The sequence below is a fragment of the Lactuca sativa genome, chromosome 4 (assembly GCF_002870075.4).
Source record: "Lactuca sativa cultivar Salinas chromosome 4, Lsat_Salinas_v11, whole genome shotgun sequence".
Lineage (NCBI taxonomy): Eukaryota > Viridiplantae > Streptophyta > Magnoliopsida > Asterales > Asteraceae > Lactuca > Lactuca sativa.
In genome coordinates, this window is record NC_056626.2 from 15,642,206 (window position 1) to 15,667,740 (window position 25,535).

At 34.9% G+C, this 25,535-nt stretch overlaps 4 protein-coding genes across 4 annotated transcripts; 2 read left to right on the forward strand and 2 right to left on the reverse strand.

Moving 5' to 3' along the window:
- Positions 1-4,346: 4,346 nt before the first annotated feature.
- On the forward strand, positions 4,347-6,440 carry LOC111894902 (B3 domain-containing protein REM9). Its single transcript, XM_023890984.3, has 3 exons — positions 4,347-4,502; positions 4,577-5,167; positions 5,254-6,440. Exons 1-3 carry the CDS (start codon positions 4,350-4,352, stop codon positions 6,262-6,264), a joined length of 1,755 nt encoding a protein of 584 aa, XP_023746752.2. The 5' UTR covers positions 4,347-4,349; the 3' UTR covers positions 6,265-6,440.
- A 54-nt stretch (positions 6,441-6,494) lies between these two features.
- On the reverse strand, positions 6,495-8,926 carry LOC111894903 (uncharacterized). The gene is made up of 8 exons (XM_023890985.3): positions 8,611-8,926; positions 8,487-8,542; positions 8,130-8,292; positions 7,955-8,043; positions 7,415-7,547; positions 7,218-7,310; positions 7,021-7,123; positions 6,495-6,954 (listed from the first exon to the last, which is right to left on the reverse strand). Exons 1-8 carry the CDS (start codon positions 8,797-8,799, stop codon positions 6,587-6,589), a joined length of 1,194 nt encoding a protein of 397 aa, XP_023746753.1. The 5' UTR covers positions 8,800-8,926; the 3' UTR covers positions 6,495-6,586.
- Positions 8,927-9,237: 311 nt separating this feature from the next.
- On the reverse strand, positions 9,238-11,309 carry LOC111894901 (pentatricopeptide repeat-containing protein At2g02750). The gene has a single exon (XM_023890982.3). The coding sequence runs from the start codon at positions 11,128-11,130 to the stop codon at positions 9,274-9,276; it is 1,857 nt and encodes a 618-aa protein (XP_023746750.1). The 5' UTR covers positions 11,131-11,309; the 3' UTR covers positions 9,238-9,273.
- A 2,849-nt stretch (positions 11,310-14,158) lies between these two features.
- LOC128133382 (uncharacterized) lies at positions 14,159-15,173 on the forward strand. Its single transcript, XM_052770781.1, has 2 exons — positions 14,159-14,279; positions 14,401-15,173. Exons 1-2 carry the CDS (start codon positions 14,159-14,161, stop codon positions 15,171-15,173), a joined length of 894 nt encoding a protein of 297 aa, XP_052626741.1.
- The last annotated feature ends 10,362 nt before the right edge of the window (positions 15,174-25,535 follow it).

The following is a 25,535-nucleotide window of genomic DNA, read 5'->3' on the forward strand; positions in this document are numbered from 1 at the left end:
GAAAATTAAACTTTTAATTTAAATTTAAAACAAACCAACTAACTAGATTTAATAATTATCTATTAATTAAACTTTAATTAATTTATTAAATCTTGTAAGGATTATCTAATTAAATTAAACATTTAATTTAATCCTAATCCATATCCCTCTAAATTTTGAAAAATAAGGTATAGGACAATTTCCTTGTTTTTCTCAATTATCTAATTAGGTAACAATTATCCAAAAATAAGAAACCCTAAAAATACCATGTAAATTTCAAAATTCAAGGGAGGAGGCTAGGGTTTTCAAAACCCTAACCCTAATTTCGATTAGGGTTCATGGAGGCTAGGGTTTTTCGAAAAACCCTTTGAACCAAAAACCCTAAAAAACGAAAATTGGCCTTTTAGGGTTTAATAGCTATAAACCCTAATTTGCAATTCAACTATTATGGAAATTCAATTTAAAACAAAACAATGGCTCTGATACCACTGATGGGTTTTAGGTAAAACAAATAAACTAGAAAACCAATTCCTAAGTTCACATGCAACCTACTTTGGATCTATGTTTTAACTATTGAACATATAACTTTGAATTGCAAAACAAGAACCCTAAGGAGAGAGGCTATTTTCGAAATTAACCAATTAGGGTTTAATAGTTACATAACTTTCAATTGTTATAACAAACAATTGGTAATCCTTTTGATCTTGATCTTCTTGGAAGCTTAGCACCACAAATGTAATGCCTCTAATGGAGTCACACCAAAAAACTAGCAAGAATGAAACTTGAAGGAGAGATGTTAGGGTATGAAAAAAATCGGCCCTAGGGTTTCTTCAAGGAAAAAGTGACCAATTTTAGGTGCCAGTAGGCTCCTTATATAGCTGAGGGATCTAGGGTTAAGGGAAAACCCTAATGTTCCTTTGCTTGGGGCCTAAGCTTATCCAAAGGCCTTATCCAAGCCCCTTGGACGAAATCATTAGGGTTTACCCTATAGATTTCGTCCACCCCCTTCCTAGGAGGTTCTGGAACCTTCCACTCAACTATTAGATAATTGCAAACTAGTCCCTACACTTTATGATTAATACAGTTAACCCCAAAATTAATTCTAATTAATTTCTGGCTAACTATTAATTAAACATTATGATTTCTAAATAATATATTAATATTTTAACATATTAATGAATCATTTATATTAATTTATTAATCTTATAATAAATCAATATCTCTCCTTTCATAATTTCCTCGTTCGGTTGCTAGGTTTGAGGGCAACCCAAAAGGACTGTGCTGCTATCAATTCAAGTACATACCAATTAAAATTATGGGCTTAGACACCTAATCCAACATCATGGTTGTGAGAGAAAAGATAAGAAGGGCTACAAATTTAATGGGAATTAGTTTAACAGATCCAAGATTCAAGGAATTTCCATTTAATTGATTATCTATTAATATGTCACTTTATTAAATTGCTTCTAGTTTTTTAATTAATATTTTAAACAATTAATATATAATGATTGACTAGGAATTAGTAACACACTAACACATTATTTGTTGGTTATATATATGATCCTAACTCTCTCTCTCTCTCTCTATATATATATATATATATATATATATATATATATATATATATATATATATATATTTATTTATTTATTTATTTATTTATTTATTAATCCATATTAGTTATTAAATAAACAATATATTATTTCTTAACACTCTATTTTCGAGTTCAACTTAACGATGAAAAAAATAAGAACTTAATGGAAATGAAAATAAAATAAAAGAAATTGATATCTCATGTTTCATTAAAAGAAAGAAATATGGTGAAAACTTTCCCCCATGATTTTTCTTTCAAATGACAAAGATTTTGAAATAAATAAACAAAATGTTTAATTTTCTTTCATTTTTATCTATCTCGAAAATAGATAATACAACTTTTTTTCCTTTTTATTTCTCTCGTGAATTCTATTTACAATTCTCTCTCTCTCTCTCTCTCTCTCTCTCTCTCTCTCTCACCAAAACTCAAAAACTAGATCCAATAAAAAGATAAAATAGCAGTTTCAAATAAAAAGCTCATTTATGTACATTAATCCGTATTAGTCATTAAACAAACATGGTTATGTGATAAAGAGTGAACATTTAATATTATCTTTTAAGGCTAAAGGGTATGGTCACATCCAACCCATTCAAAAATGATGTCACCTCAACGTCGTGTGAGCTATACTATAAATCCATTACCAAATAACTAGCCATTGGAAATGGTTACCACTCAATAATATTTTTCATTTTTATTTTTTGACATTAATTAGATTAAATTAAAAATATAATTCAAATAAAAACACATATTAAATTATAAAACACATTACATTAATTTAAAACACACAAATTTAAATCCTAAAATACTTAAAAAAACATAAAAAAAATACATTAATTTAAAACACACAAATTTAAATCCTAAAATACCTAAAAAACATAAAAAAAAATCATAAATTACTTATTTATCCTAAATTACTTAAAAAAAGCATAAAACATACTAACTAAAATATAAATATTAGAACCTAATTTCCATATTTATCGCGAACTTGTTGGATTTTTAGAAATGTGGCTAGATTTTCCGGGTCGAGATTCGGTTAAGGCTTTATGTTTATGATTTTAAGATCAGTAAGAGAGATTTTTTGGCGACGAGCTTCCTCCGTTGATTGGTGTTTTTTTTCTAAAAAACTTGATTTTTATCTATGGATTCCACAAGTCCGTCGTTGCTAGTTGCAGTTGCTTTTCCGCTTGAAGATGCCACCCGTTTTGCTTTGTCTCTTCCCGATGGTCGACGAAGTTGGACTTCCGGTGGACCCTCTACCCCGACAACATTGAATTCATCATTGAGGTCTAGGCCAAAACTCGCGTCCGAATTGAAAGTTCTTGATCTTTTTTGGAGTCGGTGGTCGAGTCCGAATGCGACGTCTCTGGATTAAAGACCCATTTTGGACCCTTACGACAAACTTCCCATGCTTTTTGGTGACCGAACGGTGTACCATTGGTAACTTTGAATTGATAACATGCGGTTGATAAAATGTTGAAGTCGTTGCAACCATTTTTCTGCATATTTGTTAGATTCTCAAATATGCCATTAAACTTTGTGCAAGCCGCTTGTAGATCACGCCATTTTCCGTTGACAGTGTCGTACGATCGATTCGTTTGCTTTCCTAGTAGCGCGTGAAAATGATCCAAAACATGATTCCAAAAACTTTCTCCGGATTGTACATTGCCTCTTCTCGAGTCACCGGATATAAAAATGCAAGATTTCAATAAAGCTTCCCCCCCCCCCCCCCCCTCTTCTTCGTTCCAAGCCACTGCTTTTTCCCTCTTTTGCTTTTGGTTGCCTTCTTCGAGATGGTTGTGGTGTTCTCAGGGACGGATCTAGTATGGTGCCAACGGTGGCACCGGCAACACCTAGTTCTTCCCGACGTAGTGCAAAATTTTTGATTTTTTTTTCTTTTTTCTACTATAAAATGTGTCACCGGCAACACCTACTATGGATCGGCAACACCTATTACGGACCGGCAACACCTACTACAGAATCCTGGGTCCGTCCCTGGGTGTTCTTGGACCCGTTCGTCATCGTTGTCAAGGTTTACAGTTTGGGCTTGAGATAATGAGACTTGAGATGATTGTGTTTGAAATTGTTGAGAAGGTTGTTGTTGAAAACCTTAGAATTGGGGTTGAATGAATTGTTGTTGTCGGTAGAATTGTGGATTGTATAGAAGGTTAGTGAATAAAGGTTGTTGGATTGGAGAGTTCAACAATTGCATGTATGTTTGATGATCATTTGGAGTGTTTGAGGTGGTTGAGGTGTTCGGAATGGATGTGGTATTTTGGATTGGGTCCATTTTTGAAGAAAAAATAAAGAAAGTAGAAGAATTTTGTGAGAAATGTAAAATGTAGGTAAAATATATAGTATATATAGGTAAACGATGTAAGATGTTATTTAAATTTAAAAGTTTAATAATTTTTTTTTAAAAGTTGATTAAACAATCAAATATACGATCGTTGGTTTCTCTCTCGTGTTAGTTGTCTTCGTCCGTGGATGATACTATACTACAAGCCACCTACGCATATTTGGGACGGTGTTTACGTATATGTTGACTTGCCAACTCAGCTTCTACACGTGCTTTAGTCGAACATAACGCTATGCCTAATAGATAGATGAAATAGTAATCAAACAAAAAGTCATTTATATGTATCTCTACTATTATTTAGGTTAAATTTTGAAAAAAAAAATATTAAATAGACAGTTAAAAAAACATAAATAGAAATCTCATTTCGAAAAATAATAATTTCTTTTTTTTCAATTGAAAGTTGAAACCCGATTTTTATAGATGTTTATTTCAGGTAGGTGTATAGGGCAAGTACGAGCGGCAATTAGCATTCCTCTTTCCCAATTCCAACCCTCTGCAGTCTGCAAAATCATGGCCCTTCGCCCGCTCCCTTCCTTCTACAAGATTTTGCTCGACCGTTCCGCCCCTCGCTTGGTACTACTCATCAACTTCAATCCAATTTCTATTCTTTCTTTTCCTGTCGTTTTCCTAATCATGCAATTTTGCAGGATTTGCCATCTGGTTTTATCCGCAGGCACTTGGAGAACAAGATCCCTGAGAACCCAATACTCCGATCAAGAAATGGAGGTTATGAATGGAGATTGAAGATAAAAAAAGAAGGTGAAATTTACTGCTTTACCGATGGATGGAGCGACGTCGTTGAAGATAGCGAATTGGGATTTGGGGATTTTCTTGTGTTTTGGCTCGTTGATGAATCCACATTCAAATTTTCAATTTTCAGTCCAAATGGGTGTGAAAGAGATTTCCCCTCACAAATCCAGGTTAAAAATGATGACCATGATGAAGTAGAAGAACAAGACGCAGAGCAAGAGGAAGAAGAACTTGAAGTTGAAGATGGTGTCGAAGACGACGAAGAAGAAGCAGCAGAAGAAGATGATGAGGATGAGGAAGAGGAAGAGGAAGAGGAAGATTCTGAGGAAGAAGAAGATGATATTTTTGATGATGGTGGTGTCGACGAAGAAGAAGATGCCGGTGACGAAGATGACGATGGTGATGGTGGTGGTGATGTTGATGTTGATGGGGATGATGGCGATCCTTACTTTATGACGATTATGTCTAAAGGTCACACAATGTCTATGGTAAGTTTTACCTTAAGTATTATATAAATTCATGTGAGATTATTTTGTTCCAATGAAAATTTGAACTTTTGTACAAAACTCATCAGCGGCTTCCATCGGAATTTGCTCGGTTGGCCAGAATAGATGCAGAAAGAAGCGTGATAATGAAGAATATTGATGGACAAGAGTGGAAAATAAGGTTACAATCTGATAGCAAAAGGTACTATTTGTCGGCAGGGTGGAGTGAATTCCGGCGAGTTAATGAGTTATGTGAAGGTGATAAATGTGTATTTAAATTTATCAAAAGCGAAGACAAGTTGTGTCTAGCAAAAGTCACCAAGAAAAGAGTTCAGTCCAAGCAACCACCGCCGGTTGAAGTTTTGAAGAAGAGGTCCAGAGGGCAGCCGCCACCGCCACGTGTGGAGGTGCAGCCCAAGCAGTCAACTGGCAAAGCTCAAGCTCCGGTGGCTGAAGTTTTGAAGAGATCAAGAGGGAAGCCTCAACCGCCACCGTCACGCGTGGTGGTGGAAAGTAAAGATGATGTACGGGAGGTGGTGAATGAAAAGCAGCCAGCCGAAAAAGTTCCACCCGCGGCTGAAGTTTCGAAGAGACCGAGAGGGCGGCCGCCGCGTGTGCAGGTGGTGGTGGAGGAAAAAGGGCGGTCTAAGAATCCGGCTGAGAAAGCTCCGGAGGTTGAAGTTTCAAAGAGATTAAGAGGGCGGCCACCACGTGTGGAGGTGGTGGTTGAGAAAAAGGGGCGGTCTAAGAAGTCGGCTGGCAAAGCTCCAGCGGCTGAAATTTCAAAGAGATTAAGATGTCGACCACTACATGTGGAGGTGGTGGCGGAGGAAAAAGGGCGATCTAAGAAGCCAGTTGGCAAAGCTCCAGCGGCTGAAGTTTCAAAGATGCTAAGACGGCGGCCACCACGTGTGGAGGTGGCGGTGGAGAAAAAGGTGCAGTCCAAGAAGCCAGCTGGCAAAGCTCCGGCGGATGAAGTATTGAAAAGGAAGAGAGGGCGGCCGTCACATGTGGAGGTGGAAGGTGGGAAGTCAGTTGTGAAGAGATCACCGGGAAGGCCATTTAAGAGGAAGAGAGGGCGGCCGGCCAGCGGCTCATGATGTTAAGCAAATAAATTTTGTGTAGTAATTGAACTTTAATTTAATGGTTACTCTATTTAAATGGTGGTGTAGATAAAAGTTAAAGTATATGTAAAATGTTTTTTCATAAGGAGAAACATTACCATTCATGTTATATTATATTATATGAAATATGAAATGTATTGTATAACTCAAAACGGTATGTTATAATGTAAGCTTAGGATGATATTTCTAAAATAAAAAACCAAAACTTATTTCGACTTCATCATTTTAATAATAAAATCATTACTATATTATTTTACTGAAACATTCACATTAAATATGATTAGTATTTGTCTTTATATTAAGATATATTTGTTGAGGGGCATGTCCTGAGGTTGTGACCTTCTCCTCCACACAGCCTGCAAGTGTAACCTCTTTTCTTCAAGTCAACAGGAGATTTTTTGATCCCCTGAGTTTTGGTTGTGGGGGAGATTTCTTGAAGCTCAAGGCAAGTCCTACGATTATGCCCGGGTTTTCCACATACGCTGCAACACGGTGGATTAAAACTTGTTTTATCTGAATTTGATTCATTTGTCTTACAGCTTCTTCTGTTGTGACCCTTTTCCCCACACAAACTGCATCTGAACCGTCGATCCGTTTGATCAACTTCCGGACAGTAGTGTCTCCTGTGCCCTAATCGACCGCAGTTTTTGCAATAAAAGTCCACCCCTAACACCAAACCAAAACTCACTTTCAGAGACAGAGAAAAAGACGTAAATGCCCTTTACTATGTACCTTTCATGGAAATGCTTCTTTTGCGTCGGTTTTCTGGATTGCTAAAGAAGGCTTTCATGGATTCTGAAGCATGCTTTCTTGCATCAACAGACCCTTTAGATTTCTGAAAACAGTAAGAGTATATTTTTATAAGTAGAGTATATCTGAATGGGAATGGGAATGGGACCCACAGACACAATCATACAAAGAAAGAAAACCTTGATGGCTGCCACTCGTTGAGCATGAAGCTTGGGGTTACCATGGATGAGTTTCATTCGGTTTGTGAATAATCCAGTTTTTGCATTCAGACTCTGCAATCACCCAACTAACAAACAAAAGATTTAGTTCATGAATCGATCTACTACTACCAAATCCTGTATGATGTTTTTTTTTAAAAGGAAAGAAACAAACTTGCTTTCAAAGCTTTACTGATCTTCAAACCAACTTCAGGAGATGGAGAATGGTATACACGCTTTGACTTTTTCCTTACAGACAGTTTTATTTCAAGATTGTCAACTTCATCATCTTCCTTTACTCTCAGTGGAGAACTGAAAACAACCCACAGGCCTAAAAGTAATGAGTTCTTGTGAAAATACTAAAAGGACAACTTCAATTTACAAGAATGAGAGATTTTGGAGAAAAGTGTCAAATCATAATGGTTCTTGCAAACTATGTGCCTTTTGGCAATTTTCACAACAGTTACTAGTTTGCAACCATAAACCACATATGATAGCACCTCAGAAGTTGTGGCCATAAAAGTTGAAGTATTGTGATTCTTATTGCATTTATATTTTGATATATTTTATTGCTTGTTTATTTTCAGAAGAATGGTTATTAATTAGTTCATTGAGAAAAACAAGTATGATGTTTTATAAAGTCAATTACTACGAAGGTATATATATATAAAGAAAACTAATAGGAGTATGTGAAGTCACAAAAAGATAGGAGATGATACATTGAACGAGCTTTCTCCCATGGTCTTTCATCAATGGATTCTTCCCAAATTACGCATTCGCCTGAGCATTGATGACATGTAACCATACCCTGACATAATCCAGTACAATTGTACAAAGGAGGTAGGTTTGTTTAAGTAAAAGACACATAATTCAACATACAGAATGAAAGCACACCTTGCCATTACACTGTGAACAATCTAATCTTGCTCTTTCAATGCCACATATTGTGCAGGGAGTGTAGCCCCTTCCCCTGCAACTTGGGCAAGGCAACTCTCTAATATACTGACCATTTGGACCAAACCAAGACCTTGGACTTGAATCACTTGAAAGACCTTTCCTGGAATCAAAGTCACACACTTAAGAGTAATGACAGGGGAATTTTGTTAATCATGTTTTGGATGTTCCAAAATTTGAAATCGAAATTGACGTTAGTTATTAAAAATTAAACATATTAGGGCTATTGGATAAACTCATCTAATCCAAGTAGATAAATCCCCAAAACACACTAGAATCGAAAGTCAGAAGCAATACCTCGGCTGCAGATCCGCGTAAATTCCGAAGAGATCTTCTGAAGGATCGTAACTCATCTGCAATCAATGAAACGAAGATGATGTGTATAATAACAGAGAGAGATATAGATGATGATTTTAGTTACCTGGGATCGTTTAGGGTTTGGTGTTGGAGGAATGGAATCATCGTTGAAAGCAGAAGAAATAGTTAATGGCGTGAAATTGAAAGAATGCTTCCTTTTGCAGTGTAGGAGTAGACAGTATCTGAAATTTTTGTTGGTGTGAGTCCACTGAGGGATAATTGCTCGAAACGAAGAGCATATGGATGAAGCCATTGGAGATGGAGAGAGGAAGTTGCAGAAAGGGTTTAGTCGGATGAAGAAGACGAAATTGTGGACGTAAACGAGACAAATGTTTGGGCGTAAAAACTAAAAACGGTTGGGTGTAGTAGTAGGAGAAACGAAGAATGCTAAACTTGGTTAGAAAAGTAGGATTTGATAAACGGTTATGATCGTATCTGGACCCGGTTTGAAAAAATGGGTGGTCTGCTCCAGACCCATTTCAGTTCTTACCGGATCTGATTTTATTTACATTCTTAAAAAAAACGGTTTGGCTTGAAAAAAAATCTTCAAACTACAATTCTAGCATGTAATTGAACGTTTTTCTTTTTTCTTGTACATTATTTATGAAAACTTTATTTAAATTAGAATGCAAAAATGGATCATCGGACCGGATATTTACTTGTATATTAAGATACAATCATCAACTCATCATTAACAAAATAACATAACATTTTAATTTTCAAATATTTATCTTACAATCACCGAACTAAAACCACTAATCTTTTTCAATCTCCTTCGATCCATCTCACTTCTCAACTCTTCCACATCCTTCCACCTTCCCTTCTCAGCATAAATACTCGATAAAACCACAAAAGGCAGAGTACTTTCGGGATCCAATTCCACAAGCAATCTCGCCATTTCTTCTCCTGTTTTCGTATCCGAATAAAACTTGGATGCACCAAGCAAAGAAGCCAAAACCGACCCTGAAACTTCCGGAATTTCCAATAACACCCCCCGAGCTTCATCTATTCTACCAGACCTACCCAAAACATCAATCACACTACCATAATGCTCTGAACCCGGTACCAAATCGTAACATTTCATCATCCTTAAAATCTCCAAACTTTTCTCGACTTTTCCACTATGACTACAACAAGATAAAAGACAGTTAAAAGTCGATGAATTTGGTTTCACATTCTCTTTTAACATCCAATCAAACATCTCAAAAGCAGATTCAATCTCCCCATTTCGCCCATACCCTGATATCATCGCGTTCCAAATCACGGGATCGCTCGGTTTTATTTCAAGATTGTTAAATACCAAAAACGCCCATGAAGGCCGACTGCATTTCATGTACATATCCACAAGTGCAGTGGCTACAAATTCATCATGATTAATACCATTTCTAATTACATATCCATGGATTTCTTTACCACTTACAAAACCAAACATAGAAGCACAAGCAGATAATAAACTTGTGATCGATTTCATACTCGGGGATTCACCGGTTTCTAACATCTTTTTAAAAAACAAGAAAGATTCGTGGGTTTTCCCGAGGTGCGAAAACCCGTTTATCATACAATTCCATGTTGCTGAATCGGGTTTAAATCCTTCGGATCCCAACATTGAAAACAAATGAATAGCAGTTTCAATCTCCCCATTCAACATCATCCCTGAAATCATTGAATTCCATGTTATTAGATTTCTTACACCTTCAAGATTCTTGAAAACATCATGAGCCCAATGCCAATATCCGCATTTGGAATACATGTCCAAAAGTGCAGTTCCAGTTAACACGTTGAGTACCAAATTGAGTTTAATAAGTAGCCCATGAACCTGTGTTCCAAACTTCAGATTCTTGAGATTAGAACATGCGGATAGAACAGAAATAAAGGTGACTGGATTTGGGTTTTCATCTGATGATTGGAGCATTTGTTTGAATGTTTCTATTACGGGTTGAAAATTTTGATTTTGTAATAAACCGGTAAGATATGCATTATAGCAAGTTACATTTCGATTATGGATTTGTTTGAAAACAATTGATGCGGTTTCTGGATGTTTATAGTTAGAGTACATTGTTACAAGGGATGTGGCTACATAAATGTCTGTTTCAACACCGATCTTGAAAGCCCAACAATGGATCTGGAGGCCATCTTTTAGGTCATTTTCACAACCTGACAACAAGCTAGCAATGGTGGCAGAATCGGGTTTGAGTCCATACTCACTATTAACTCGTCTGAAAATGTCCAAAGATTCCTTGTAATACCCGTTCTGGGAAAACCCAGATACTACAACGTTGATCAATGTTGTATTTGGTTCAGTAATTTCGTCGAACACCTTGAGTGCGCTTCCCATGAACTGAAACTTGAAGTACATGTCTGTGAGGGATGTGGCGGTGTATATATCTGAATTGAACCCAGTTTTTGTGAGATGGGCGTGAAGTATTTGACCATGTGGGAGTAGTTTGAGCTTCGAGCACGCTTTAAGAAGGAAAGGAAAGGTGAATTCGTCTACGGGGTGTGACTGAAAATGAAGCTTTGAAAATAAAGAGAGAGCTTCTATGTAAAATCCTGTTCTAACTAGATATGATAATTTTCTCTTCATTTGATTGTATCTGTAGAATCCCTTACTTCAGCTTATAAAAGGGAACAAGTGATTATGAATATAAGGTATACCTGAACGATTACATATGGCAAGAATATAAAAAATCATAATACCATTTACTACGAGCAGCGAGCAGCGAGCAGGTGTATCTTTGTGATTTAATGAACCCGGTAAAAGTTTTTAATTCAAATACAAATAAAAGATGTAAATGTAAAATATATGAGAAGGTTATTGTCTACCCCGCCATTTTTCATGGAACCAGAACCGGCGCTTCCTAAGATGTTGGAACCGGAACCGGAACCGGATGTATCGGTTCTTAATATTTTGGAACCAGAATCGGAACCGTCGGTTCCGGTTATCCACTTAAAAAAAATAGAGTAAATTACACCGTTGGTCCCTCGTGCACATGCCAGAAAACGTGTTTAGTCCCTATTTTCAAATTTTAACTCGGGCAGTCCCTCGTTGTTATTTATCTTGCACGGTTAGTCCCTATGCACGTTAACCGTTAAAGGCTTCCGTTTAAGTTACCCACTTGCCTTGCACGCAGGGGTATTTTCGTCTTTTCAGGGTTTGTATACATGAACCATTATGGCGCGGCTTCGATAACCGATCATTTTTCATTTCATCCTCCGTCGACCCTTAGCATTGCACGAGAAAACCCTAGTTTTCTACGATGGTGAGCTGGAGGATCAGGCAAGAATGGGAGGAATACGATCTCCAAAGCTCATATGGTAAAATTTTCTACATTTTTAGTTGATCATCCATTATACGTTCCTAAAAGGTAAATTTTTATTTTTTTTTAATTTTTTTGGTTCGCAGCTGACAATCCATCTATGTTCTCGATACGAATGAACTATGGTGGAGTTTTTACGAAGTTTCCAGGCCGCAAATACATAAAGGGGAAGATGAAATATATTGATGGCATTGATAGTGACTTGTTCTCGGTGCATGATATGGATGAGATAATGGAATTGCTTGATTGTGTGGAAACAGGTAAAAGTATTTACTACCATGTCAAACGACCAACCTGGGATTTAGATTTTAGGTTGTATGCTTTGGGCTGTGACGAAGATATAAACCACTTTAGGTCATACGTTTATGAACACAAGGTGATAGAAGTGTATACAGAGTTTTGGGAAACCAAGCTGCATACGTATCAAATGTCCCCAAACCCTGCAAAGATAAAGATACACGAAATTCCTGAGTCCCTTTGTTGTAAAAGGTTGTTATTGACATGGTCAAATTCAGGGATGGTCCTAGTGAAGAAGCCCCTGTTTTTGAGAATGTAGAAACTATGGACCAACCCCCTAGTACATTACCTGAAACAATCTTGGAACAACCCCCGGTTACATTGAGTGAAACAGTTGATTCAACCCCTGCCTATATACCAAGAATTGAAAGCCCTTTGACTGAACCAATGATGGGAAGCACATGTCCTAATGTTGATGGTTGGGATGATACATTTGAATGGTGTGAACCTTTTGGTGGGACTCCTATGGAACAAGATGAACCAAATAGTGAAAAAGCAGGTGAAGACAATCAAGCTAGTAAAGACATTCATGATAGTGAAGACAATGAAGATAGCGAAGACAGCCAAGATAGTGATTACATAGTTGATGAAGATAATTTGTTAGATGATCCAGAGGTTGATATGAAGAACTTTTACCTCAACATTGACAAAGAGGTGGAGTGGGTTGGAAGTTTTCCTGATGATCGAGATGAAGCAGTAGAAGGTGATGAAGAATTAGAGGTTATAGACACTGAAGAATTAGTATCTGCATCTTCATCAGATGAGGGTGAAGCTAGTAAAAAAAGGAAGAAGATAAGAGATTTACAAAGAGCACATAAGAATGAAGCAGCTGCTGTCAAAGATCCATTTTACATCCACCAGACTTTTAGCACAGCCAAAGAAGTTAAAAAACAAATTTATCTTCATTTCATACAAAGTAGAAGGGAGTTAGAGTTCGTCAAGAATGACAAAAACAGGATTAAAGTGGTTTGTAAAGGGACAATACCAAACCTTGGGATATTAGAAATAGGTGGGACTAGCAAAAGTAATGACAAAGTGAGACCAAGTCAAAAGAAAAAGAAAGTGAAAGATGTTTCTATTCATTAATGCCTATAGGTGCTACTAGTGAGTAAGTGGAAAAAAGACATTAATTAGACTGTTAAGACCTATGAAAAGCAACATACATGTCTTCAAACAAGGAAAATTAGGGCATGCAACTACAAGTTTCTCTCTGAACAGATTATCGACACAATAGAGTCAAACCCAGAAATACCACTTAGAGCATTACGTGAGATGCTTAAGAAGAAATACCAAGTTGGATTGTCAGACATGAAAGTTCATAGGGAAAAAACGAAAGCCCTGGAATCAATTAGGGGAGATTTTGCTGCCCAGTACTCGTGTCTAAGAGACTACTTACAGGAGATGCAAAGTAGAAATCCAAACACCACAGTCAAACTTCAAGTGCAAAGTGAACCATGTTATGCATTTGAGACCAGGGTATTTGAACGAGTATACATTTGTCTTGGTCCACTGAAAAGTGGATTTGCAGCAGGGAAAAGAGATTTACTAGGGCTTGATGGTGCATTCATGAAGGGTCCATACCATGGTATGATCCTGACAGCAGTGGTATGTGCATAATCATATTTTAGTATTTGATTAATGTTTTACCATAGTTAATTGTTTGCTTATTACTATGTTTGACATGATAATTTAGGGTTTAGATGGGAACAACTGCACATACCCTTTGGCATATGCAGTTGTTGAAGCAGAGAACTTTAATTCATGGACCTGGTTTTTAACTAACTTAGGAGATGATCTTGGTTTATATGCAAACTCCAACTTCACTTTCATATCAGACAGACAGAAGGTAAATAAAGTTCCCCATTCATTTTCACCTGTATGTTTTACAATTCAATAAGCAAGTTCACTCTTTTGATGATTTAGGGGTTATTGCCTGCACTTGAGAAACTTTTCCCAGCAACAGAGCATAGATATTGCCTAAGGCATCTTCATGAGAACATGAAACGTAAATGGAGGGGAAAGGAATTCAAGGATTGTCTTTGGAATTGTGCAACATGTACCACCATACCACAATTCAACAGTGCCATGGAAGAACTAAAGAAACTTAACAGCGAAGCATGTAACTGGCTTAATTCTATTCCACCTAAGCACTAGTCCAGATCCCACTTCTCAGGTATATAATATTATGTTGATAAGTGTATAATTTTTAAATATAATCTAATACAGTTATGTTTTATCAGGGAGGGCACATTGTGATGCTTTGTTGAATAATATGTGTGAGAGTTTAAATAGCAAGATAGTGAAGGGTCGTGATAAGCCAATTATCAGTTGCTTGGAGTTTATTAGGGAGTATATCATGAGGAAAATTGTCATGGTTCAAAAAGAAATTGACAAAGCTAATGGCCCATTAACTCCTACAGCCACTAAGACCCTTCAAAAAATTAAAGAAAGGGCAATACAGTGTAGGGCAGTGTTCTGTGGCAATGGGAAGTACCAGGTTACAAGTGAAGGTACTAATCAGTGTGTGGCTAATATGGACCAACAAACTTGTTCATGTAACAGGTGGGAACTGACAGGCATACCCTGCAAACATAGTATAGCAACTATATGGGATATGAGGCTCAACAATGAAAATGTTGGAATACCTGAGACATGGGTTCACCCAACATATTGGCTCAAGACTTGGAAAGAAATGTATGTCTTCAAAGTTGAAACTATTAATGGGAGGTTTTTGTGGGAAAAAAGCACATGTCCTACCAAGTTGGTACCACCAAAGTATCGTGTCCCTATTGGCAGACCAAAAAAAAAAAAAAGAAGATCTGCAACAGAAGATGATGGAGTGTACACAAAATGGAAATCTATAACATGCACAAAATGTGGAAATTTGGGCCATAATGGAAGGACCTGCAAGGGACAATCACAGGCTGGGAATGGAACAGAAGAAGGTGCAGCAGGTAGCAGTCGTGGTGTAACAAAAGGAGTTGGGAAGAAGGGAAAAAGCCCCATGATTTGAGAATTTGTAGTTTGGTATCATGATCATGAAGGATAACTGTGTTTTTGTTAGGCATTTATTGTCGTATTACTTTGTTGTTATGGTTTGTATTTTGATACTTTGTTGCTATCTAGGATAACTATCTGTATGCCATAACACTATGTAGCTATTTTGGATGTCCCTTTATGTTAATGGTAAATGGTTATCTTGGATATTTAAAGTTTTATCCTTTTTTATTGTTATATTGGATGCTACATGTATTGAATGATATACTGCATATGTTGCAAATACCACATTTTCATTAAATTTGAACACCAACTGATAACACCACATTATGATTACACAACATATTGTAACTGGAATTGAAGGTTTTTCTTAATACAAATAACAATACAAAATACACATAACAAAATACTAACAACTTCATTACTAAACTACACTTTATATATAAGGAGTGAAACAAAAAAAACCCAACTAATAACTAGGTAAAGCTTCAATTTGCGATTTTGTTCTTCAATTTGCATCCTAAACGCCATACAATCACAGTCTTGATCATAATCATTCACCCATCCTATGAACTTTCATAATGATCCCTGAACCAATTAAAGTAGATGAAGAATTAGGGCAAAATTAGAGAAGATGAAGAACGAAATTAAAATCATTAACCTTACCTTTACTGTACAAGCATAGTAGAGTTTCCCAGGGTTTCTTTTGCTATAAGATGTGCGAATCACTGCAGTGGCTCCACAATTGCATTTGAGATCGATCATTGTTATCTATTTGGAAGAAATCGATCGAACTAGGGGAGGAGACGAAGGAGAGGATAGCAGAGGAAAAGAGGGTCGCAGTGTTTTGTAAGATTTTAAGGTGCAACGGCATTAAGAATGGACACAAACCCTGAAAAGACGAAAATGCCCCTGCATGCAAGGCACGTGGGTAGCTTAAACGGAAGCCTTTAACGGTTAACGTGCAAAGAGACTAACCGTGCAAGATAAATAACAACGAGGGATTGCCCGAGTTAAATTTTGAAAATAGAGACTAAACACGCTTTCTGGCATGTGCACGAGGGACCAACGGTGTAATTTACCCAAAAAAATATATTACAAAATTTAGTTACAAAAACAAATAAATTATCAGTTATCAATGGATTGCTTTTCATTTATGTAAGAAATGTGTATGTATTCGGATATAGTAAAATCCTCATTTTAGAAATTCAATATGATGTAATTGTGTTTCTCTATATTTATTTATATGTATGGGGATGCAATATGCTTATATGGACATAGTAAATTTATAGACAGTGAGAATTATAATGGAAATTGTCTACTGATCACATTGCTTTGTAAAACACAAAATGAACAGAAAGCTATTGATTTAGAGTTGGAAGAGAATTCATTGATGTTTAAAGATGAATTTTAAATAATACTATGGTCTCGTAAACATTATAATAGAAGAGTTTCATTTGATTTGAATTGAAGAATATATATATATATATATATATATATATATATATATATATATATATATATATATATATATATATATATATATATATATATATATATATATCAATTCCGACGGTTACCCAACGGGTAAGGGTTCTGAAAAAATGAGAACCGGAACCGGAACCGCATAAGGCAGTTTCGGTTCTGGAACCGGCAGTTCCGAGGCGATTCCGATTTTGAGAACAGGTACCCTGTTCTGTTGCTCACCCCTAATTGTGAGAGGTTAAGAAGTCGTCCAACTGTTCAAGTATTAAAATTACCCACTTTATAATGTAATATGATTATAAAATTATTCCATACAGTAAAAATTGAGGCTCTTTTGAGAAAAAAAAAATTAGGTGTAAAATATATTTAAAATAAAAAAATTATAAAGTGGGTAATTTTAATAAAGTGGTGAGGGTTTGCCCTGTAAAGGAGCTCGAACCCGGGCTTCCGCTGTAAAAGGCGGAAGAGCTTCCGCTTGGTATTTACCGTTCCAAAAAAAAAGTATAATAAAAATCACAAAGATCATTATGAATTAATTCCAAAATTTCTAGTAACATTTGGAAACGGTTGTTTTGTAATTTTTCTTAACATGCAGATTTTTCATCACTAATCTCAAAAGTCGGAATTAATCCGTTTTTTGATATTTCATTTATTCTTCTAAAACTGACATGACCTAAACCAACATGTCATAGCATGGACTCGTCAGTTTTAGAAGATGTAAAAGAAGAAGATGACACAAAAACAAAATTTTCAATACAAGATAAAGTATCAACCACATTTAAACGAAACATATAATTGCAATAATATACAAAACCAATAAATGTGTCAAATCGAGATAATATATACATATCTAATTCATAGACTTCGTTAAAACCATCAGAATTTAAACAACCGTCACTTATAAAGCTTAGGAAAAAAACAAAACATCAAACAACTTATTAGTTTTTTCAAAAAAAAAAACTTAACACTAACAACTCCAAAACCACAAATTGGTTTACTCGTTTCATCATTTTATAGCTATTAAAATCGTAACAAGAAATTAGTGTCGAGTGAATTGACCCATAATGCGAAAGATTTTATTGTATTGTTCCATAACATTGTAATGTCCCAAAAACAATAAGCCATACAAATAAGTTTTTCCAAAACCAATCAAACTGATTACATCATGTAAACATCAGAGTAAAAATCATAAGTAGTTATGGCAGAAACTTTGCGGGATGCAATACAGTCACGTCGAACCCTTCCCTCTAGAACCGAAAGTACTTGAAACCATAAACACGAAACCGTAAGCATAAAGCTTAGTGAATTTCCCCCAAGATACCACATACAAGATATACATACATAAATATAACAACACGTGGCTATGACGGGTCTGTATCAACCCCTGGGTCCATATCAACCCCGAGTCCATATCAACCCCGAGTCCATAATGACTCTGTGTAACAACACGTAGCTGTGTCGGGTCTGTTTCAACCCCGAGTCCATAATGACTCCAAGCCCCGATTGGCTCCATGCATATAACATACAATCATACCAGTAATAGTCACGTAGACACATACAACCTACATATACAAATCAGTGGGCTGACATCGGTGCCTTTGACCCACAATTATGGTGAAAAGACTCACCTGAATCACAAAGCCGACTAAAACCCCAGCTCAAAGTCGTGCCAACCACAACTATCAACTGTCACTACCGAAAGATGGGTGATAAACACCTCCTAACAATCCACACAAGGTATACCTTAAGTCTACCTTCTAAAAATAGAAAATTGACCAAAAGTCAACGCATACCAAAAGTCAATAGTCAAAGTCAATGGCCAACGTTGACTTTAGTCAACCACCACGTCATGGCCTTCCTTGGCCACATCATAGCCCTTATACTACCAAACAGACGGGAAATTCCCAATTGCCACGTCGTAGCAACATATGGCCATGCTATGGGAGCTGAGATTCCAACAACTTAATGGATTAAGTTGTTTTCTTCGATTTCAAAAGCTCCAAAGCTCAGATATGGGCATTCTATGGTCTAGATAAATAAAGTTTCCAACTTTATCGATTAAGACACCCAAAGAGATTAAGACCTCCAACCTTAGGTCCAAATAAGGCCAAATACCACTCCAGAAAGGTTAATAATGTCAGATCTCTCATAAAGGTGGAAGCTTTATATACATGTATATCCAAAACAGCTTGTTGTCCGTTTGCCATCTCACTCATTGTACAATGACAATTAATACATTAAGATTTAAATAAAAAAAATCGTAAAATTTTCTAATATGAAGATGCTTCAGACTTCAAATGGTAATATAAAAAAATGTAACACTTACCTTTTGATATGTTTCTATTTTTAGGTTTGTGTGTTTATGTTGTTGTTTATACTACACCCATTCTCACCTCTCATTGTTTCAGACACGAGCCTATTGTAAGCTAACCTCCACCGTATAGTTACGCATACTTTCTAATTTCTATAATATTATTATTATTACCATTTTGTACTTTTGAAAATCTACTCAATTATAGCTTTATTATTTCAATCTATTAGCTTTAGTTTCTCCGATCGTGTCATAAACAAAATTCATAATTGAGGCAACAGAAACAAATCAAATCGTTAATAAAACTTGGATCCAAATAACAACCAAAGAAAGTAACCTGAAGGATTGATCTATTCAACCTCTATTGAAAATGGGTTTCTATTTGCAGCGAAAAATGAATATATGAGTATCATTTTGCAATATTATGATGCATCAATAACATTTCCACAGGAAATACTAATGTTTTTAGAAAGCCATAGTCATATAAAAGCCATGATTGCTTCATACAACAATAAAAAGGAGGAAATCTATGCATAAAATAAAAACAATAATAGTAGCAATGTACTTATATGATACTTGCTTGAAAACAGTCTCGAGATGATCAAACAGGGGTAAAATGGGCATTTTTGTAAATTTAAGAAACCAAAGACAGCAAGCTTAGGAGTTAGGACCAAGTGCAGTTTTTTTTTGGATTTTGGTCCAAAGTGGGTTTTTTTAGTTCCTGTTTACCTATAAATCAATCTTCCCATTTTTATACTCCAAATTGCAATGGTTGGGAGTTGGGACTTACTTCCTGACTTCATGATTGAAGTATGATTTCTTTTTGCATTAATGTCAAAGAATCATCATCATCATCATGATATTATATAATTAAGGGTATAAAGTCATACAACGATCAATAAGATGGAGTGTTAGGTAAAATTCTTCACAAACCTAGACATCAATAAATAAATATGTATTTCTATATTTATAACAGTTGTAAGAAGCCAGTGGATAAGTACACCACCATTTCCACTGTTGTTTATCAGCTGAAGGTCTCCATTTTAGGCGATGAAGGTAATCAAGAATAAATAAATAAATAAAACAGATGAAGATTTTGTTACCATGTAAAAACATATCTTGGTGTGAAATCCATTTTGATTTTCAAGAACCACAGATAAACTCAAGATGAATATCTTCTACCTATCAAAATGAATTCAAATGTTTTTGGGATCATTCAGCATACACAATATTTGTAATGAATCCAAGAATTAAAACAATGAAACTCCAAGATGAATATATATTATTACCCTTCTCTTTCTCTCCCTCCCTCAGCTGCAATATGCTTTTCAAGATCCTTCTTTCTCCATAGTCGCCTCATTTTCATTCATTAATTTCTTCAACTTCTTAACCCCCTTTTCAACCATACACCCCCTTATCTGTAACACTCAGTAGACTTCTCCCATCACATAGTAAAAAGCATCAAAAGTACATAAATAAAGAACTAATCATACCTCTGCTCCAAGTCCAAATCATGTTGCATTGTGAAAAACTGCATCACTGATAATCAATACAATAATGTTTACTTTTTGATATTTGCAAATTTAGTCCCAAAAAGTTATCTTGCAGTTTTGGTCCTCATTAGAGATTCTTGTGACATTTTTGGTCTCTACTAGTCCAAATAAAATGCCAATTTTTGGTCCCCAAGTGGAGCTAAACTTTGCAATTTTGTTCACAAAACTATTTTGGGACATGGACCAAATACGTTACAAAGTCTTCAAAATAAGGACCGAAACTGCAAGGAAAGCTTTGAAAAAAACAGCTTTACTGAGGGACCAAAAATGCAATTTACTCTTGATTTAAATTAATGTAAGACTACACTGCAAAAATGTTCCCTTTGATTTGGGTTAAAAAAAAAATAGGCTTTCTTTTCACACTGTTAAATTCTTAAAGACAACCAATTTGCCCATACTTTAATTATTTGTATAGATGCACACCTGTCTATTCGAATTAGAAAATATTCAGCAGCTTTATGGGCCTCTGTAACAATGTGCATATGTTACCAAAACTCTCAGAAGAAAGAACAGAGTGTAACTATATCAAACTTTTGTTGCTGATTCGATTTATCTTTAACTAGAAAACTTGAAATGGGTACCTTTACATTCTTATCGAAAGCTTTAGCATATAACAATTGTAATATATGAAAGATAATTTATAGTAGAAAATGAATCAAGCTGTAAATTTTGTTACCATGTGTCAACCAACAGGCGTGAAATCCATTTCGATTTTCAAGAACCATGGATCAACCACATCTTTTTTACCTATCAAAATGAATTCAAATGTTTTTAGGATCAACATAGACCATCTTTGTTATGAATCCAATAGTTAAACAAGAAAACTGCAACATGAGTGATAGATTGGACCTTTGCTATTAGAATCACAAGGTTTGAGAACTGATCAATCTTAGGCCCTACCTTCATTATCCCGTTCTTTTTCAGAAAATAAACAAAAAAGACTTGCCACAATAAACTGGTAAAAATACCCCTTTTCTTTGTTGTGATATGTCTTTGCTTTGCTGGAGAAAAAGTGTAACCATAATAACTATGAGACAAACATACAACATAAATCTCCATGTATACAGAACATCAGCTTCTTGTATGTGGTTCAAAGCACATTCAATGCTCTCTGATTACTCTGCCTCATGAATTGCAAGTTTTTCCCTCATTTCTGTAGGACAAGTATGGATACTAACTAAGCCCAATAACTATATATAATCCTTTGCTACACTTTTCTGTTGTTAATGTTATAAGAATCTACATCTAACTTCATAACAAAAACCACCATGAAGGTAGTGTTGCAAATGCTTTCTATTGATATTTTTCCTATAAAAGATATTCATTTTTATTTCATTGTTTAATAGAACAGATTAATTAGTCAAAAAAATAATAAAGATTTAAATTAGAACTTGATTAAGGGGGATAAAATAAGTGGTTATGATTGGAGAAAAAAAAAACTTCCACTCCAATCGTATAACCTTTTCAAAGACTGGTTGAAACAGTGAAAATCTTTACAAAAAACCTCCCATTGTAGGTGCTCTAACTCTAAGTTAATTTTTTCATTAAAATCAGAAAGAAAAAAAAACTATTAAAAGCCGAAATAGAAAGAAAGTGTAAGAGTGTTTTGGTAGATCATGTCACCACAGACAAAACTCAAGAAAAAAAAAGTTGTTGGTGAGAAAGTTTATCATTTGTCATCACCACATAGTATGTTCAAAAGTTTATAACTTTTCAGATAAATTTCAAATGTTACAGGATATGGCAATCATGAAAGAAGTGACAAACCTCATGGTCATTATCAAAATGGACAAAACAATACCTGCATATCTTCTATCCCTGTTAGAAAAGTAAAAGTTAGACAAACATGTTAAAAGTTGAAGCATTAATTTACACAAATCTGTAGTCCAAACTTGACAACCTAATTAAGGAACATTCAGAATGCATAAACTAATTAACATCTTATGTAATAAAGTAAGGTTGATGACTAACTATCTTACATAGGAGAAGGATTCATCTTCCTATATGAGACCCTCAAGGCCATCATTAAATAATATATCACAAACAAACGGAATAAGCAATTTAATTCTCATTGCTATTTCTTAAGTTGTGAGAGATATCAAGAATTGATTAATTGTCGTTGGAAGCCCTGAAATTTTAAAATCAAAATACATTTACAAGTACAATGCTTCTATAATAAAATCAAACTCCAAATCATAATTGTTAACAACCTACCCATTGATTCTACCCGCTTCTACTCTTTATCAATGCCACTCCTATGAAGAATCAACAACTCCCACATAAATCAAAGTGAAGAGAAGATGTTTATGGGTAGGTACTAAAGAAGATTAATTGTCTATTTACCTGCATAAGAAGATTAATTGATCATTAGAAAACTTAATTTAATGCAAGATTCCAACCACTAAAGATATATATATCTGCAAGCTTTCCCATAACCTCTATCACATGGTAATCTCACTCCATCAATATATATCAACTCTCAATTCAAATTTTCATTTCAATGTAGAAATCATAAAAGAAAAAGAACCGAGTAGAAGAAATAGTACATCTTCCATACTCATAGACCAAAGTGACTTTTCTTTACTTCCATTGGTTGTTTATTTGTAGCTTAAGAAACTAAGCTCGAGACCTGAAAAAACACATGCATGGTAGATTTAAACTTTCAAAAGCTATTTCCGTAAGCATCATTCTTCGATTAGTAAGATTTAATGAATATTAAATTATAATATAATTTAACTAACCTAAATTGTAATAAAAAAGATCACATTTTGGATATGTGTAGCCAAGACCATCAAGAAACAAAAGTTGGTTCCAAGATATCCTCCTAATTAATAAGGGAAAGGAAGACAGAAGAAAATAATGAGTAAATCTTGTATGAAGTTTGATTTCAAAGCCAAAATGATAAATCTTGAAAATCTTATATGAATTTTTTGTCAATTTTTTTTTATCATTGTAAAAGTAAAATTGATAGGAAATGAGTATTGCTGGACCCAAATACCATTTAAGCAAGAATTTTATACGTTTTGTCTAGAAGGCCCAGTAAAGGGCAAAACAGGAAATTCACCTAGGTGGGCTAGGATTATAATAAACAGAGAGAGAGAGAGAGAGAGAGATTCCCTGGGCAATCTTTTTAGATTGTGTTGATTGTTTAATCAATTAGTCTATTTCATCATCTTCTTTCTTTTCAATCGTTCTCTGTTTGATCAAACCCTAATTTCTGTTCTTCATCAAAAATCAACTCTGAGAACAATATTATGAAAAAAGAATAACTTAAACTGTCATAAATTGAATATGCTTGAGTCTTGAAATGCTAATATAAAAAGATGTAACACTTTCCTTTTGATATCTTTGTATCTGTATGTTGTTGTTTATACACCACACCATCCATTCTCGCCTCTCATTGTGATGTACAACAACCCTTCAATACCTGCATAGCAAATTAAATCAATAAAAATCCCTCATTTATTCATTTGAACTCAAAAGTAAAAGTACAAACAAACATCCTTTCATTCGATTGGTAATGAGATTACAAGTTGCATCAAATGTCCAATTTGACTTTTATAGTCTAATCTTTAAGCAAAAACAACTTATAAAGCTACCAAAAAATGTATAATTGTTTGTTGCTTTCCCTTGAATTCATAAAGTTAGTTTCTATATATTGTGGTTTTGTCTTTGGATGTTTCATGTGACTATGTTGGTGATCCAAACCTGGTTTTCTTTGTAGAAATCAACACCAAAGTATTTTAAATTTGGCATATATAAAATGTAGTCAGGTTCTAGATCTTTCGAATAAAATTGACAAAGCAAAAGAAAAAAAGTAATTAGAAGAGGGAGCCTTCCTTTTGGCATTTGACCTGTTCTAGTGTTAATCAAAGAGCCTTTTAGTTGTTCCCAGATAGCTCCTTCATCAACTATTAGAGTGTCAGGCATAAAATGTAAAATTATAGTTCCCCTGTTCTTGCTCATAACATCAACTCATTTTATGTGGTTGTTCATATCATCATCTGCAGCCAAGGGACAAATGGTTAGCATACGGGTTTTAAGAAGAAAAATATCTACCCCTCTAAAGTTGTTAATCTTAAAACATATATACTCTAGCAGCAATCAAAGTCAAACAAGTGTGGTATTTTAAAAGTAAAATGTCTGGATCGGTTAGATTTTCAAAGTGAAATTATCTTAAGAGGACGAAAAGTAACAAGTAAATATTTGTATAGGATAGATATGGAAATTATAAATGTTATATGTGGTTAGATTAGAATAATATAAATTCTCAATAAGGAAATAAGTAGAAGTACGGTGTCTTACTCTTAATTGATTAAAGTTCAATGCATATACCAGGTTAGATTTTTAAAATATAAAGTTACAACTTAGAGTACGATGCTACAATTGGTTGTAATGCTATAAATGGAAACCAAAAACAAGCATGTTTAGTTTTTCAAAGTACAATAATGACTTAATACAACAAAATTATAGTACAATGTTTAGCTTTTTTCTAGGTGCTCTAAACTCAGATAGCCACAAAAGGGATAAATACATAAATATGAGCCTAATAACAACAACCCATGATGGCAATGTTGTTGTTAGCCAACAATAATATTGTAATAAGACTAAAATCGAGTAAACAAACAGACTAAATGCAATGGCAATGGATGAGAAACAATAACTTACCTAAATTGTAATAAAAAATTCACATTCTGTAGAAAACAAAATTGAGCAACTCATGTTTATTATATGCCACCTGTATACAAATCAAGCAGATACAAAGTCTAAATCAACATAAACATCCATCCATGAATCCAAAATCCAATAAGATTACAGTAGAAGACTCACATCACCAACTTTCAACAGCTTCTGGTTGGCCAATGTGACCTACAGTTACAACCAAAGACAAAATACATTAACACTTTTTATATCTACAGGATTCAGTTACCCCATCACTGAAGGTAAGAATTGAAGAATTGAAGGTAAAAGAGGACATCATAAACTATACCACCATATCATCATCATCATCATCATCATATTATATAAT